The 17,786-nt window shown below is 37.7% G+C and overlaps 1 protein-coding gene across 1 annotated transcript; it reads left to right on the top strand.

The window, feature by feature from the left end:
• Positions 1-16,510: 16,510 nt before the first annotated feature.
• On the top strand, positions 16,511-17,479 carry LOC134273028 (uncharacterized). The gene is made up of 2 exons (XM_062755196.1): positions 16,511-16,744; positions 17,019-17,479. Exons 1-2 carry the CDS (start codon positions 16,516-16,518, stop codon positions 17,477-17,479), a joined length of 690 nt encoding a protein of 229 aa, XP_062611180.1. The 5' UTR covers positions 16,511-16,515.
• The last annotated feature ends 307 nt before the right edge of the window (positions 17,480-17,786 follow it).

Below are 17,786 nucleotides of genomic sequence, written 5' to 3'. Positions count from 1 at the left end.
ATACCTGAGGATGCTTTCATATAAATATGATCAATTATGGCTTTGTTATTCTTGAGAAGAAGATTTTTAAAGAATTTTCCTATATATTTCTATGTAAAACTTTGGTCGGCCATTGTTGCCCCGCCCTACCCCAGGGGGTCATGATTTGAACAAACTTGAATCTACACTACCTGAGGATGCTTTCATATAAATATGATCAATTATGGCTTTGATATTCTTGAGAAGAAGATTTTTAAAGAATTTTCCTATATATTTCTATGTAAAACTTGGGTCGGCCATTGTGGCCCCGCCCCACCCCGAGGGTCATGATTTGAACAAACTTGAATCTACAATACCTGAGGATGCTTCAATATAAATATGATCAATTATGGCTTTGTTATTCTTGAGAAGAAGATTTTTAAAGAATTTTCCTATATATTTCTATGTAAAACTTTGGTCGGCCATTGTGGCCCCGCCCTACCCCATGATTTGAACAAACTTGAATCTACACTACCTGAGGATGTTTCCCCATAAGTTTCATCTTTTCTGGCACAGTGGTTCTTGAGAAGATTTTTAAAACATACCACCAAATTTTCTTTAATTCCAAATTATCTCCCCTTGAATGAGGGCGTGGCCCCTCATTTGAACAAACTTGAATCCCCTTCACCCAAGGATGCTTTGTGGCAAGTTTGGTTGAAATTGGCCCAGCGGTTCTTGAGAAGAAGTCGAAAATGTGAAAAGTTTACAGACAGACAGACGGACGCCGGACAAAATGTGATCAGAAAAGCTCACTTGAGCCTTCGGCTCAGGTGTGCTAAAAACTGTAAGAAAATCATCAATCAAAAACAAACAGGAATCTAATAAGAACAATAAGTGTATGGCATCATCTACTCAACCTGAACACTCTCACATCAACCTAACTGATTCATTTGATTACAATTCAATCTCCCATGAGAAAGAACAAGAATCCCATAGGAGCCTCAGCGAAAATGAGAAGTTTAATAAAAAATGTAGCCAGGTGTTGGTTGTTGGATCCACCTATTTGTGTTCAGTGTCTTCATTGTTTGGCTGTCTTTATTGTCATTCGCTGTTGGTGTCACGTGATTAGGTATGATAGAGAGAAAGAGGTATGAGAGAGAGAGAGTGAGTTGTATTCACTAACAAAACCTGTTTTAACTACCAGCCCGCCTATATACCTATGCACACCGTCAAGGTAGCAGCACGAATTATTGAATGTAGCATATAGGGTGATGTAGACTGGTAAGCTTTTATATATATTCATAATTTCCAGTTATATATTTATTTAAGTACATGTAATTTAAATGTAAAGTTGATGTAAAGTACGGATATTTAAAGTTAGTGAACTGTGTGTAAAGTATGAATGTTTAGTATTTTGTATGAATGTTGTAGGTTTATTATCCATACATAAAATATCAAAAACCCAAGAACTCTGATCTCTACCGACGGGTTACAATGGCGCCCACTTAGTCTGGAGCTAGTCTACATTTCACATGATTTTCATCATCGTAAATCAACATACGATCGAGTGCTAAATACCCTATCTTCTACACTTTATCTGTATACTTCACGATGAAAGATTGATCTTCACTGCAGTGAACTGAAAATTACAAATAACCTTGTGATTTTGTGTATAGTGAATTGTATATTTAAATCTGTGATCCTGCCTTATCAGCTGTGTGATTCAGTTAAATTCTAGGATCCGCCATTTCATTCCATTCGGGGCCCGGACTGTTTATACTGCGCAAGCGCTTCGCACTTGGACCACCCGACTTATGCCGAGTGTTCAACTACTTTCTTCGTTAACGTGACGTCACACGACTTTAGCTAGCTAGAGCTCGAATAAAACCGAACTAAATCGCGTACGAACTATCCAAATCCTATATTCCGGAAGTGTACCTGTGAACACGAGGATTGATAATTCACTTGGAATAACATTATTTCTAAGTACTGGTAATTAAAATTTTGCATTTATTTTGACTGTTTATTTGTTTATTTACATGTTTATTTGTGTTTCTTGTGTTGTCACTTTGTCTTGTCCTTGTTTTGTTCATATCTTATCATTTGTTTACATTGTCCATGCCATGTCTTTTGTTTACATTGTCCATGTTATGTCATTGTAAGCATGTGCAGTATTTGTGTGACAATTTGATTTATGTTTCATCTTCTGTGTATGTTCTAGGATAATAAATATATTGCTAGGGTATACATTTGCACATTAGGTTAAGAGATAGCTCACAGTTACCTGCATGTTTGTAACAGCACAGTCTCTTACTAGAAATTCTGTTCCATTCTAATTGCACTGCATTTAACAAACCCTTAACAACCATTTAAGAGAAATGTGAGGAAGTTCAGATTATCTCAGGAGTGGTAAGTTAGAGTTTGTTGTGTCATATTTGGTGGTTATCATTGTGTATTAGTCAGAGACAAACAGGTCAAGTTCATTAGTGTTCTATTTCAGGGAAAATACTCCACATTATTTTGCCCAACAGTCCTGTCCATTTAATTTACAAAGGTTATTTTATTAGATATTTAACTTAGACAGTCCAGTCCATTTAGTTTACAGGGGTTATTTAATTAGACAGAAAAAGAGATCTCAAAGGTTTCCATTTGACATAATTACTTATCATTTCTTTTTGAAAGAATTTATTGTGTTATTTTTTTGTTGTTGAACATATCAATTGTCACTTATTTTTTTTTCAGTCTGTGTGAGTATGTGAGAAGTTTTGTTTTCAAATGTTTGCATGTTCATTGACACCGAGCTTGAGTCATAGAATTCTATCTGATACTCATACTCGCGACCTACGGTTGTTCGTGATTTTTGCTGTGTTTTGTTTTTGCCTTCTGCAAGTGGAAGTAAGTATGTCAGACAAAGAAAAGATAGTTGACGGTGAAGAAGGGGGTGAGGAGTTAGTTTCAGAAGATGCTATGATCAAAAAGTTGATTGCAAGTGGTAAGTATGATATACTGCCAAAGATTAGCACACCCAAAGTTGTTTCTGGAGGGTTTCCTAAAACATATTCTGTTGGAAGAGGTAGAGCTAAACTGTCAGATAATTTCAGTTTGAATCAGACAAAGGATGATCAGGTAGTAGGACATAGTATTGGACATTCTCAGATTATTTCAACTGAAGTAATTCCCAAAATTCCACCATTCTCAGGTGATGAACCACCCCAGAAAGGAGATGTAAGTTACTCAGAATGGAGATTTGAGATCAGATGTCTACAGAGTGATCCAGAGGTAGGTTCTAGTCATTTGCTACAAGCAATGCGTAGATCTCTTAGAGGCACGGCTAGGAAGATGTTGATACCTCTCGGTGAGAAAGCAACTACTGGTGAGATTTTAGACAAACTTGATGCATTATTTTCAGATATTTCAACCAATGGAATGATAATGCAGGAGTTTTTCAATTCTTTTCAGTTACCAAATGAGAATGTTACATCTTTTGGTTGTAGAATTGAGTCGCTTTTACAAACAGCTATTGACAATAATCATTTGCGCAAGGATGCTAAGAATGATCTCTTACGTCACAAATTTTGGACTTCTTTACGTTGCGAAAAACTTAAGTCCCAAACTAGGCATAAGTACGATACTATTCAAAGCTATGATCAGTTGCTTAGGGAGATAAGACAGGTAGAAAAAGAAATCAGCATCAGCAGTGGAGGTAAGTCCACAGGTGAGGTTAGTACAGGTGTACCTAGAGAGAAGAAAGTTCACAGTCATGTGATGACAACTGGTACAGATGAGACAGATAAAAGGTTGTCAGCACTTGAGAGAAAGCTGGATGCTAAGGTGAGTGAAATAGAAACCAAGATGGATGACAAATTTAACAAGATTTTAGAGAGACTTGAAATTCACTCTGCTGGAGGTTCAAATTTCAGAGGAAATTATGGCACAGGTAGAGGTTACAGAGGAAACGGTAGACACTTTGTAAACAACAGAGGACAACAGAGATATTCAGGTAATAAATTCACAAGCCAGAATCAGTCAAAAGATTAACCGCCTTTGCTGATGGCCAATCAAAGGTTGGTGAATCTAATGGCCAACAAAGTTGTCAGTTAGTGGGGGAAAGTAACAAAAGTGTTGTCATGATTCAAGATCAGGCAATGTTAGCACTTATAGACAGTGGGTCTATGGTCAGTACCATTTCACTGACAGGTTACAAAGCTCTTATTGACAAACCTGAGTTACGAAATATCAATTCTCTTGAAGTGTCTGTAGCTGATGGTTCTGCGTTACCATACCTCGGCTATGCAGAGTGTTGTGTAAACATTCCTTTACTGTGTGAACAAGAGTTGTATGTACCTATTTTAGTTGTGCCAGACAATGAGTTCAATACACAATGTCCTGTCATACTGGGAACAAATGTAATTAGATTTTACACAGATTTTGTTTCAGATGTTGAAGATGTTCCACAAGCATGGAAGTTAGCAGTCAACAGCATGGGAGGATCTTACTGCGTGCGTTCCATGAGTAAAAAGCCCATTGTGGTTGAGCCATACCAATCATATGTAGTTCAAGGTTTGGTTAGAGGAGTTCAGGGTGAAAATGCACAGTATATTACTGAATGTTTTGACAATGAGTCAAACTACATTGTTTGTCCAAGAGTGGTTGAACTAGATACTAAGACAAACAGCAGCAGAATTCAAGTAAAAATCTGCAATATTACTGCAAAGTCTATCACTATAAGACCAAAGTCTGGTGTGTGTCAGCTCAGTCAAGTTAAGGTAGTGGACAACTTAGTATCTCAGAAGTTTTCAAATAGCACTGTACATAGTGAGCACAATTTGTCCAATTTACCTGATGTACATATTGACAAGAAAAACTTGACTACTAAACAAAATGAGATTTTTTCAGAATTATTATGCAAATGGAGTCATGTGTTTTCCAGGAATGCGAACGACTTAGGCAAAACAGACTTGGTAGAGCACCGGATTGTATTAGAAGATGATCGACCCTTTAAGCAACCATACCGCAAGATTCCACCTGGTATGTATGATGAAATACGCCAACACATCAGGGATATGCTGGAAGCAGGGGTAATAAGAGAATCAGATAGACTAAGTCCATTTTCCTCGAACGTGGTACTTGTGCGAAAGAAGGACGGAAGCTTAAGGTTTTGCATAGACTACAGGATTCTTAACTCTAAGACAAGAAAAGACGCATATATGCTTCCCAGATTTGATGATGTAGTAGATACCTTATCAGGATCCAAATTCTTTTCCAAACTTGACTTGCGATCTGGATACTGGCAAGTGGCCGTAGCTGAAGAAGACAAGCCAAAGACAGCATTCTCCGTTAGAAATTTAGGGTTTTACGAATGTAACCGCATGAGTTTTGGTCTTACCAACGCACCCGCCACATTCCAGCGACTGATGGAGAAATGTATGGGAGACATGTTATTGAAAGAATGCCTTATCTTTTTAGACGACATTTTGATTTTTTCGAAAACATTTGAAGACCACCTCAGTAGATTAGAATCAGTCTTTGGAAAACTTTCAGAACACAATTTAAAACTTAAGCCTTCTAAATGCGAATTTTTCAGATCATCAGTCACCTATTTAGGCCATGTTGTTGGAGAACACGGAATTTCCACAGACCCAGAAAAGTTATCAGCTGTTAAAGAATGGAAAACACCACAGAATATCAAAGAGCTGAGGCAGTTTTTAGGATTCTCAGGGTATTATCGTAGGTTTATTAGGAATTATTCTCAGATAGTCCAACCTCTAAATTCTTTGTTACAGGGGCACAGCACAGTAAGAAAATTCAGAAAGAAACATGAAGAACCAGCATGGAAATGGGAAACTATCCATCAAACAGCATTTGAGACGATCAAAGATTTACTTACCCAGCCACCAGTGTTAGCTTATGCAGACTACACCAAGCCGTTCATTGTACATACAGATTCCAGCAGTCATGGACTTGGTGCAGTGTTGTATCAGAGACAAGATGAAGCAGACAAAGTAATCGCTTATGCAAGCAGAGGGTTAAGACCAGCTGAGCGCAACTATCCTGCTCACAAGTTAGAGTTTTTAGCGTTGAAGTGGGCCATTACAGACAAATTCCACGATTACTTGTATGGAAACCAATTTGAAGTCATTACCGACAACAGTCCATTGACTTACGTACTTTCCAAAGCAAAGTTAGATGCAACCAGTCATAGATGGGTTTCTGCTCTTGCCAATTACAACTTTAGTATTTCTTACCGTCCCGGAAAATTCAACTCAGATGCAGACGCTCTTTCAAGAAAATCTTATTTATTTTCAGATTCAGTAAAGGCCATTTGTAATTCAGTTTCTTTAGATATTTCAGCAGCAGAAACATTATCACAGAATTTTCCATCAGATGAGATTACAGCAACAGATATGTCAGACATCGACTGGAAAAAAGAACAAAGAGAAGATAAAACCATTGCCAGAGTCATAGAAATTTTAAAGCAGGGAGAGAAGGGTAGGAAAGAAACAGCAACAGTTCAGAAATATTTAAGAGAGAGAAAGAAACTACAGATTATTGATGATACTTTGTACAGAAATTCCTTTTTAGATGGAGAGAAAATTATTCAACTTTGTTTACCAGACCATTTTAAAGATGTAATGTTCATAGGAATCCACAAAGAAGTAGGACATCCAGGAATAGAAAAGACCATTTGGCTAGCAAAGCAGAGATTTTATTATCCAGGGTTAGAACAAGATATAAAAGCCAGGGTAGAGAACTGCGAGAGATGTATCAGAAGCAAAACACCTGTCAGACCAAGAGCGAATCTTCATCCCATCACTTCAACAAAACCACTAGAAATTCTTTGTATTGATTTTTTGTCCTTAGAGAAATGTAAAGGGGGGTTTGAAAATATTCTTGTTATAACAGATCATTTCACCAGATATGCCTGCGCAGTTCCATTGAAAAACCAGTTAGCGACAACAACAGCCAAAGCTTTGTATGAAAATTTTATTGTTCATTACAGCTTTCCAGACAAACTCCATAGCGACCAAGGAAGAAATTTCGAAAGTAAAGTCATTAAAGAATTCTGCAAGATAGCGAACATCAAGAAATCAAGAACGACGCCGTACCATCCTGAAGGCAACGGATCAGTAGAAAGATTCAACCAGACACTTATTAAAATGCTTAGTACATTAGAAGAAAGCCAGAAAGCGGATTGGAAATCATATGTTACCACACTAGTACACGCTTACAATTCAGTCAAGAATGATGCCACTGGGTATTCCCCACATTTTTTAATGTTCGGATGGCACCCCCGTCTATCACTAGATGCATTTTTAGGGATAAAACCAGGAAATCAGAATATAGGAGCAAAAGATCACCATTCGTATGTTAACAAACTCCAAGAAAGATTACAGTATTCTTATGAAGTTGCCGCAGAAGAATCAAAGAAAAATGCAGATAAAAACAAAGAAATTAAATTATGATAGGAAAGTTAGAAATTCTAAGTTAGAAATTGGGGATAGAGTTTTAGTTAGAAAAGTAGGTTTCAAAGAAAAACATAAACTTGCAGACAAGTGGGATGAATATGTTTACATCATTTTAGGTATTCCAAATGAAGACGTCCAAGTTTATGTTGTAAGGCGTGAGGACGGGAAAGGGTCTACACGTACCCTCCACAGAAATTTTCTTTTGCCTTTTAATTGTATTCCTACTAATGTTATTTCTTCTCCAGTTTCCAAACAGGTAAAGAAGAATCAGAGTCATCAGACAACACCAACCATTCCATCAGATGATTCATCTCAGAGTTCGTCAGATGAGAGTGATAGTGGAGTACCGGTATACATCATACCACAGCGTCGTCATCGACAAAGTCCTCAATCCTCTCCTCGACAGTCATCTATATACCATTCATCTCTTCGACAGTCATCGAACCATTCTTCTTTACATGAATCCACTATACCATCTTCTTTTTCTAGATCTTCAATTTCAGTGAATTCGCACAGTATTAGTACTCCACCTCCCAGAAGATCGACTAGAGTCAGTAAACCGCCAGAGAGATATGGGCAGTGGCAGTATGTCCAGGATGTGAATCAGAATTGTGTTTATTTAGAGACACTTGTGTAGAGCCAGCAGTGACGTGATTGGTTAAAGAAACACTTGCTTAGTTTGTCCGTGTGTCAGTGTGTTTTTAGTCATAGATTATTTTCATGAAGTTATACTTCTAATCATTTTTTTTACTATGTATATAATTACAGGTATGACATGTATTACATATGACAACAATGAAGTTTGATTTTCATCAGTATTATAGATAATATATATTTTTTTTATGACCACTTGACCCATGCCCTGGTACCCTTGGCTAGGTTATAAGGTAATGTCAGGAGCCATTTTCTCCTGGCAGGGGGAATATGTAGCCAGGTGTTGGATGTCGGATCCACCTATTTGTGTTTCGTGTATTCATTGTCTGTCTTCATTGTCATTGGTTGTCGGTGTCACATGATTTAGTATATGATAGAGAGAAAGAGGTGTATGAGAGAGAGAGTGAGTTGTTTTCAATACTAACAAAACCAGTTTTAAACACCTGTCCGCCTATACCCATATATCCATGCACACCGTCAAGGTAGCAGCACGAATTATTCATACTATAGCATATAGGGTGATGTAGACTGGTAAGCTTTTATCTATATTCATAATTTCCAGTTACATATATATTTCAAATAATTTAAATGTAAAGTTCGTGTAAAGTACGGATATTTAAAGTTAGTGAATTGTGTGTAAAGTATGAATGTTTAGTATTTCGTATGAATGTTGTAGGTTTTTTATACTCCATATATAAAATATCAAAACCCAAGAACTCTGTATTCTGTTCTGATCTCTACCGACGGGTTCTCCCCTTTCTCATGACTCACTCGAGACTGCTCCCTCTCATGAATCGCTCCAGGCTCAGGGTGAAGAATCGTTATATGATCTGTAGAACCACAAGTGTCACATTTACCAGTTTCTCTAAATTTTTCCTCAGATGACGCTTTGAACCACAACACTTCAAACAGTAACCGTTCTTGTAAATGTAATCCTTGCGCTCCTTTAAAGTTCTTCCGCGGAATTTCATACAGTCTTCAAGTGAATGACTAAAATTACTTCCTTGAATGGGGTAAATCACATTAACAGTGTTAGAATTCAAGTCTGTTGTAACGTCCGTCTTCCTAGTAGACACATTGTTCATCTTGTATCTGTCACATTCTGAAGCCCACTTTTCCCGGAAACGCTTTGGAAGTTTATGTACAAACTCGTTGATGCCACTGGACGTGTCATAGTATGAAAAGGATCACATTTCACTGATTCTACTTCAGCTGCTAGATCGGACAAGTCAAGGAATTTCTTGCGATCACCATCTGTGACAGCCACAAAATTGTTTATGCGCTTCTTAGGTGAGAGTTCAATAGTTTCTGCACTCCCATATGCACGGTCCAAGCGTTCCCATATATCATTGACAGCTTTCTCTGGGTTCCATGAATTTGTAGCTCGGATATTTTCAGCTTGAATTCTTGATTCTGGTCCGAGATGATTCACTAACAAGTCCAAGTGTTCGAGTGTTGTTGCACTGATTTCATTCATTACATTCATTAAACTGTACTTCCAAGTAAGGTATCTTCCCGGATCATCATTAAAGTTCCAGAGTCTCCTAGGCAGTAAGTGGTTCTTAGCAACTAATTTTGCCAATTCGGCAGCTTCAGTTGAAGTTTGCTTAGAAGTAAACGGAACAGCACCTAGATTCAGTTCATTTGTCTTACTTTCTGGACCACACGAGGATGGTGGGGTTTGCCTTATTTCCTGGGGGAAAGGTTTGTCGTTATTAAACGCATGAAGATTCACTTCAGCCATGTTGTTATCCTGCTTGTAACGAAGCACATGGAGCTTGAATGACGAAGAAGGTTTATAGCTGCCGTGATCGCTCTCCATAAATTTTGAGCTTGCATGAGAAAAGTCTAACACTTGACGAATTGCACTTATCCAGATTCCGCTTCTTCAAGCTCACGCTTCACGTTTAAAAGGTTCCTACTGGCTTTCAGAGCAGCTTCTTGTCTAATTAGCTCAGCCTCCTCAGCTGCATACTTCAAACGAGCCTTCGCCTTCTCAACATTTGCAGAATACTGTATCCAGACAGCGGTGAGGTGACTTGATCCTGATCATCCCGATATGTGCGAGGGAATTAATGACGGTGCCTTAGATGACTCCATCTTCGGCAGTGCGGACTGTAGCTCTTCGATAAAAGCACTGGCATGTAAGGATGCTCGACTTAGTTTGTGTGAAGACTGTTCATTCGCACTTTCTGCAGTCCTGTGACCTTTCAAAAACGCTTCATAACTGTTACTAAGAACTTCATAGTTTTTCAAATGTTTTCGTAGACAGTCAATAATCTGTTGAGTCTGTGTGAGCTCCTCACAACTTGCTGACTCAGAAATACCATTAATGTCTCTTTTTATCATGGATAGCTTTGACGTAAAGCTAAAAACATTTTCTCCAAACTGGTAAGATCTTTGAGTCGTCATTTTCCTAGTCTGGCGTAGCTCCAAAAATGGCCAGGGATTAAGGATTTTTCACTGTACTGTTTATAGGACACACCTTGTGAGAGGGTGAAAAACTACAAATTACAAAAGCACAATAAAATTCGACAAAATATCAAAATCGAGAAACAATTACAAAATTAAATGCGTAACTTTAACATTTGAGCTAAGGAGGCCTATACCTATCGCATGCTGGAAATGCGCGGTTTTACAAAACATTGTAGTTGCAGAATTTAAACATAATAGGTAATAATGCATAATACTTAGTAATAGTAAGATCATATGAAGGGAAATCTTCGTCACGAAGAATGGGCGGAGCGAAGCGGAGCCCATTCTTCGTGACGAAGATTTCTCTTCATATGATCTTAATGACTTAGAACAGAACCTCAGCCAATCAAATGCATGGATTAAAAATAAACTCCTCCCACGGCTGTGTCATATATAAGGCTCAACTTGACCGCTCGTTGTACATATCGAACACGCAATCAATATCGAACACACGCGGTTTCAGAATGGACTCCCAACCCATTCAGGTTAGCACGGGATTATATGAAATACCTTGATTTACTGGGGAAATGGTATGGTGAAGATATTAAAGTTACTGAACTAATGAATACCATACTCGTCAGAAGCAAATTGAAAGGGGGGGGGCTTAACCAACAAAAACAAGTGAACCCTAATTTTCAATGCCTATATTTTATGTATATATTTGCAAGAAAAGTGGGGGGCTAAGCCACCCCTCCCCCCGGTTCCGACGCCTATGAATACTCATGTAACAAGAATCTACATTTTGGAAAAATGATTGTGTTAAGATGACAAGGCCCTAGTCAGCAGAAGTGTGTATAGCTGTCTAATATCAAATAAAAATTTGATGAAAATTGTGATTAAATCTGCCTTCAAAGAGAAAGTTCGTTTCTGATATACATGACGATGGTTGTATTTTCTGTATGTACCGAAATGTGAAAACAAATAATATTCAAAAAGCGACAAAAGATTACAGTGGGGAAAAAATGTAGCAAGGCCTAGAAAGTTTAAATATCATGATTGTAAACAGCACGTGGGTTTTGAATAGTTTCTTTTTGTGTGCTGAACAAAGACCAATGAAGACACGCCCATATAACAGTCAAGTGAACCAATCAGACACCGTTGAATTTTTCAGAAATAGAAGAATTCTTCACCATGAAGAATCAATTCTTCGAGAGAAATGGAAGCATTTGATTGGCTGAATAAGTAGGTTATGTTCTAAAAGATACAAATGATCAAGTTAGATATAAATTCAGGTAAAACAATACAAAACTTACTCCTTAGGGAGGCCAACTACGCTAAACTTAACAGCCAAAACACCAGGCAAACCTCATGGCTGCCATAATTAGTATAAACAGAATATCGAACACGATCGAAATAAAATTATGCAATACGAAAACGGCACAAGTAGCATTTTGAATGATTTTCACAGAAATTTCTATTTTTAGTAACCAGGGCAACATCGTACATCGAAATCAAAAACCGATACACAGAATTATGTATACTTGTGTGCCAAGTTATACTGAAATCAAACCAAAACTGTAGGAGGAGTAGCATTTTGAATGTGTTTTTTTTCACACAAAATTTCTAATTTTAGTAGCCACGGCAACACCGTTAATGGCAACCAAAAGCCGATACACAGAATTATGTATCTTAGTGTAGTCTACTTGTGGGCCAAGTTATATTGAAATCAGACCAAAACTGTAGGAGGAGTAGCATTTTGAAAAAAATGTTAACAGACGGACAGACAGAGAGAAGGACGGACGACGGACGCATTACTATTGCATAAGCTCTTCTGGTCTCTGACAAATAGAGCTAAAAAAGAAAAGCTGGATCTGGTGAGTTTAAAGTTTATTTTAGCTTGTTTATTCAGTGACTATAGGATTATCTGTGATCTGTGAACACTATATGAATACTACTCATGGTGTCTTACCGCGACTTGTATAGTAGGTGTTTTACGGGTGTTGCTAAAATGCGGAACGGAAAACGGAACGGAACGGAACGGAAAACGGAATATATTATTTTGGATTAAATCATTTAAAATGCAAAAATTTTATCATAAACGATATATCTTGTACACATTCAATCCCCCACTATTAAATAAAAGTTGAATTTGTCATGCTCAGCTCATTTACGAAAATCGCTAGCATAACACTCACCTAGAATCGAATTTGAAAAGGGGGAGGGGGTAAACAAACTTGAAAAGTATTTGACAAGCAAAAACACAAAAAGAAGACAGTTGTTTGATTCAGGAGGGGCATAAAACACAAAAAGAAAACAATTGTTTGATTCGGGCGGGGGGATAAGTTTCAACTTCAACATCTTTCAGTACTATTTTTTTTACACCAACTTACTAAATTAATTACATTCACAAAAAGTGAGGATGTGATCTTGAATGAACATTTCCGTAGTAAAAAGGTTATGAATGGGGGGGGGGGCAATATTTGATATCTTATTGAACCACGGAAAGAGAAATAAAATGTAAAAGAGATATTAAGATCACGTTTAGTGAAAATCTTAACGGCAAGCTCGAATAAACATCTCTCATACTCACTGGTTGTTAAATTTTATTCAAAATAGAGTCGTTTTCTGGATAGACAAAGTTGGAAATCTTTCATTTGGAAGATATAATGCAGAATCTTTCAATTTAAACTTAAATTTTGTTTGTTTTTTGTTTGAGGTACATATGTTTGTATGTTGTGCGGGGGGGGGGGGGGTTGTTGTTGTTTATGAATGAACCCGTAAAAAATCCCACTCATCAGAAAAGTTCTATAAGCTGTGATAGGTCTGAACCCCCCCCCCCTTTTTTGACTCCAAAATTTACATAAGGTTTAATAAATCAATTTTTAATGTGGCTGTGGGTCCCTACACAGACCCGAAACTGCCACTCCCTCTTTCATCATTCGCGAATTCGACACTGCGTGCATAATCTGAATATCATAACTAGTTATTTTTGTCTTTACAGACATTGACATTGGAAACAAATTAAAAGAGGGGGTGGAGTGGGGGTCAGAAAAAATTACAAACATACAACATTTTTGACTAGCAAAAATGGAGGAAATGTCCTTTGCCCAAACACGAAAATCCACTTGTGTGTGTGTGTTTGCATAGGCCTCGGAACCGGAGGAGGGGGGCGCTACGGGGGGTGTCTTAGCCCCCTCTTTTTTCCAAATATATACTTAGTATAGACATTGAACATTGTTTCGTAGGTTTAGCCCCCCCCCCACTTTCCACAGACACGCTGCAGTATAGGTTAAGAATGGGGAAAGTGGTTGTGTTTGGAAAAAAAAATTGGTATTGAAGTTCGAACTCCCCCCCCCCCCCCCCCCCCCCCCCCCCTACGAAATAGGATTTTCGAGTTCGGAAAATAGACATTTCCTTTTTTTGTTTTGCTTGCCAGGATTTTTTTGAAGGTATATTTTTTTCAATTTTCTTCCGACGCCAATTTTGGGGGGGGGGGGGGGGGGGGGGGGGGGTCGAATTTCAGTACCATTTTGTATGTATGACTCATAAATATATAATAGTTTACAATAAATTTTTATTAGAAGTGACTTTTACAACAAGAATATTGCTCGTTATCTCATTTATATCGAATCTTTGTTATTTGCTTGAGAAATATTTTCCGTTTTCCGTTCCGCGTTTTAGCAACACCCGGTGTTTTACCTTCTGTGTTCTTTCGTCACTGCTAAAAGTCTGAAATCATGACAGATACTACTTCAGTAACTACATCAGTAACAGATACAGCAAACTTAGTCTCGCAAAGTCATTCAGTTATATATGGAGGGATGGAGGCCATGAAGAGTCAAGTGAAATTTCTCTCAGTACTTTGCATACCATTCTTCTAAAAATAGATGCGCGACTAACTAACTTTGAAACAACCAGCTCTACTTTGGAAAAGAGAATGTGTGCCATCGAAAATAAAAAGAGTACGATTAAAAGATTGGAAGAAGCAGTTGTATCATTTGAAAATAAAATTCAAAAGTTTGAATGTGAAATAAAAACGATGAAAGAGACGGTGACAGAGGCGGAGATGAGTGCTAAATCTATTAGTGATATGTTTGGCAGTGTGAAACACACTGCCGAGAAAGAATTGAAACAGTTAAAAGATGCATGATTCAAGGAAAAGGGACGAGGAACTCAACTCTAGTGTTCACTCTTTGAAAAAAGAAAAATGTTGAGCTACAGGAATCGATCATTGATCTCCGTAGCAGATCGATGAGAGATAATTTGGTTTTCTGTGGTATCCCCGAGAGAAAAAACGAAAATTGTGAGGCAGTGCTGCGTAATTTCATAAAACATAAGCTGAAAATTTACGACTACATCTCGTTCGAGAGAGTGCACAGAATGGGAAAATTCGAAGAGTTCAATTCAAAACCCCGAAACATAGTGGTGAAATTCTCGTTCTACCAAGACAGAGAATATGTTGGATCAAAAGCCCCATGGAAATTAAAGGGAACCCATGTATGGGTCAACGAACAGTTTCCCCCGAAGGTTGAGGAGCGGCGTAAAAAACTGTATCCTGTAATCCGTCAGGCCAGAAAAGAACACAGGCGTGTTAAACTCGTAAAAGGCACATTGTATGTTGATGGCGAGCTGCACGTGCCCGAAGATCTTGAATCCGCTCCACGCATGGAAGTGACGGGCTTGCTCGGTCAGGCAGCAACAGTCGGCCAATTTTCACCCCGCACACACACCGTGGACTCACTGCGGAACTTCCACAGGTACTAATCGAGCAAACAGTGACAGTGATACAATCAGATACATGTACAGACACTAGATCACAGGTACACTAAAAATTCCGTTATAATGGTCCAGTTCAGGCACGTAGCATCGATTTTGAAAGTGGAGGGGCAAGCCACAGAAATTTTTTTTTACTTACTAGTACCTGAAAAAGATGACAAGCAAAAAAGAAAAAAAAAGGAAAATTGCCCAAAGTCGAAAATCCTATTTCGTCGTGTGTGTGTGTGTGTGTGTGTGTGGGGGGGGGGGGGGGGGTAGAGGCAAACTTTTTTCGCTACCAATGCTTTTCAATATCCATTTTTTAAGCTTACAATACTATATTTCCTTCATATTAATTTACTTTAGTATAAATTGGGGGGGGGGGGGGGACAACCAGCCTTTCAATGAACATATAAATAGTAAAATTATTGTTGGCAAAAAAGTGGGTGTAATTTCCGAGGGGCTTTTGATCTCACATATTCTCTCTGTTGCTACGTCCCTGCAGTTTCCTCCACATACTAGGACAACGCCGGAAGCCAGACAGAAAACTTTTATCATTAAATGTTTGTGGTGTAATAGAAGACTTCAATATACAGAATTTTATGATCTTATTTCTTCCTATGTAAGAATATAATTGGTTTGACTGAAACTAAAACAGACGACGCTGTTTTGTGAAGTTATGTTCCAAAATGATGTTGATTCTTTGAAAAAATTATGTACATTTATTTCTAAAATTAATAATATTGTCTGTTCTCCTTAGTTATCACCTTCTGCAAGACCCACTGTATTATATATATATGTTTATGCTTCTGTACCTCATGTACCATTTACATGGTTTTGAAAGAATAAATTGAACTGAATTGAATTGAAGGCTTCTCGCTAATGTCCAATAGGCACAAACTTCATCTAAATACTCACCAAACGGTTTTCATAAATGTCTTTGGTATGTTTTGTTTATTCTAGCAAAAGTAAATGAACTGTGAAACACGAAGACAAGTACATTAAGATCTTTATAAACTGAGATTCTTGTATTCAATAAGATATCAATGGCTTTAAATAGCAAAAAGGAGAGTTAATAAATGTGTTAATCCTCTTATATACTACATACAGTGATCAGTGCAGACTTGTTCTTTTTTTCAGTGTTTAAACCCTAAATAGTACTATGTTTAACGGAATTGTAATGTACAAGTCGGACACATCTATGTAGGAATTGCATATTTTTGGAGCAGAGTGCGTGTAAATCAAGAGTATCTGTCTACCCCTCATCATGCAGCAGGATATCATCATCACCCTTTCTGTGTGTGCAGTTATTATCACCGCTGTTTTCTTCGAGTACCGTATGCAACAACTAGAAGAAAAGTGTAAAGATATAGAAACAATATTTAAGTCAAACAAACGCGACAATACAGTCAACAGTGAACACACTGACGACGAAAAGACTGGGAGTATAGAGGCAACTATCAAACGACATAATGCTGGGGATTTAATGGAAGACGGTAGGTCAACAGTACTCATGGGGCAACATTCAGTTTTATGCCCCCTCCCTTAATGGGCTTGGAAAAAAAAACAATTTGGTGTTAACCCGTCGGTCGGTCGTTAGATCAAAACGAATTCTTGGTAAAAGGTGTTCTGTCACACAAGGGATTGTTTCCTACACATTTTTGTTTTATCTATAACCTGGGACTCTTTCAAGTTATACTATTATTTTACGTTTGGATCTTAATACATGTATATCGATGCTTTTGTTTTATTTCATAAGTTATTTTTCAGAAATAAAGGAATTGTCTGCCCAGAGAGCTGTAGCTTTTTCAGTCGCATTGGGGGCTCCTATGGAAGACAACGAAACTGTGTCGGAAGTCGTTATTTACAATATCGTTGAAATCAACATTGGTGAAGGGTATGACCCCACTACTGGAATATTTGTGGCACCCGAACCTGGCGTGTACGCTTTCAGTTGGACAAGTGTAACTATTCCGGGAAAATGGTACGAAACCGAGATGAATATTAATGGTCTTCAGAAGAGACTCAATAGTTGTAATAACAAAGGAGAGACGGCATCATCCAATCTTTCTTGCACCTCCTTGGTTATTTCCGAGGTGAAGAAAGGAGATTTAGTTTGGGTTGCTAAGTTTGGACAAGAGGGAGATTATTTAATGGAAATGTATTCGTCCTTTTCAGGTTGGAAAATTGGAGAAATTTCAAAAAGTGACAGTGGCATTGACTCTAGCTGATAATTTTTTTATACTTAGTATGTAAATAATGATTTAACAATTAAAAAAATTAAAGCATGAACATTCACTTACTTGACTTGCATGTATACCTTACATGTTAAACATCATCAACCATTTAATAATATAGTGCAAGAATGGATCCAAATTATCTAAAGCTTATAGTTTTGTTATCTCTAAAGATATGTGCATTTAGCAGTTCAGTTCTTTTACCACACAAGAAAAATAGTATGCAGGCCTTCTCATCCCATCAGTCTAGTTAACTGCATAAAACTTCCATGTTCATTAACTTCCAGCGTCACAATAAGCA

Source organism: Saccostrea cucullata, unplaced genomic scaffold (genome assembly GCF_032062105.1).
Source record: "Saccostrea cucullata isolate Sc308-1 unplaced genomic scaffold, CSIRO_AGI_Scuc_v1 ctg971, whole genome shotgun sequence".
NCBI classification, from domain to species: Eukaryota; Metazoa; Mollusca; class Bivalvia; order Ostreida; family Ostreidae; genus Saccostrea; species Saccostrea cuccullata.
Note: the sequence above shows the minus strand (reverse complement) of the source record. Positions and strands in the feature narration are given on the sequence as shown.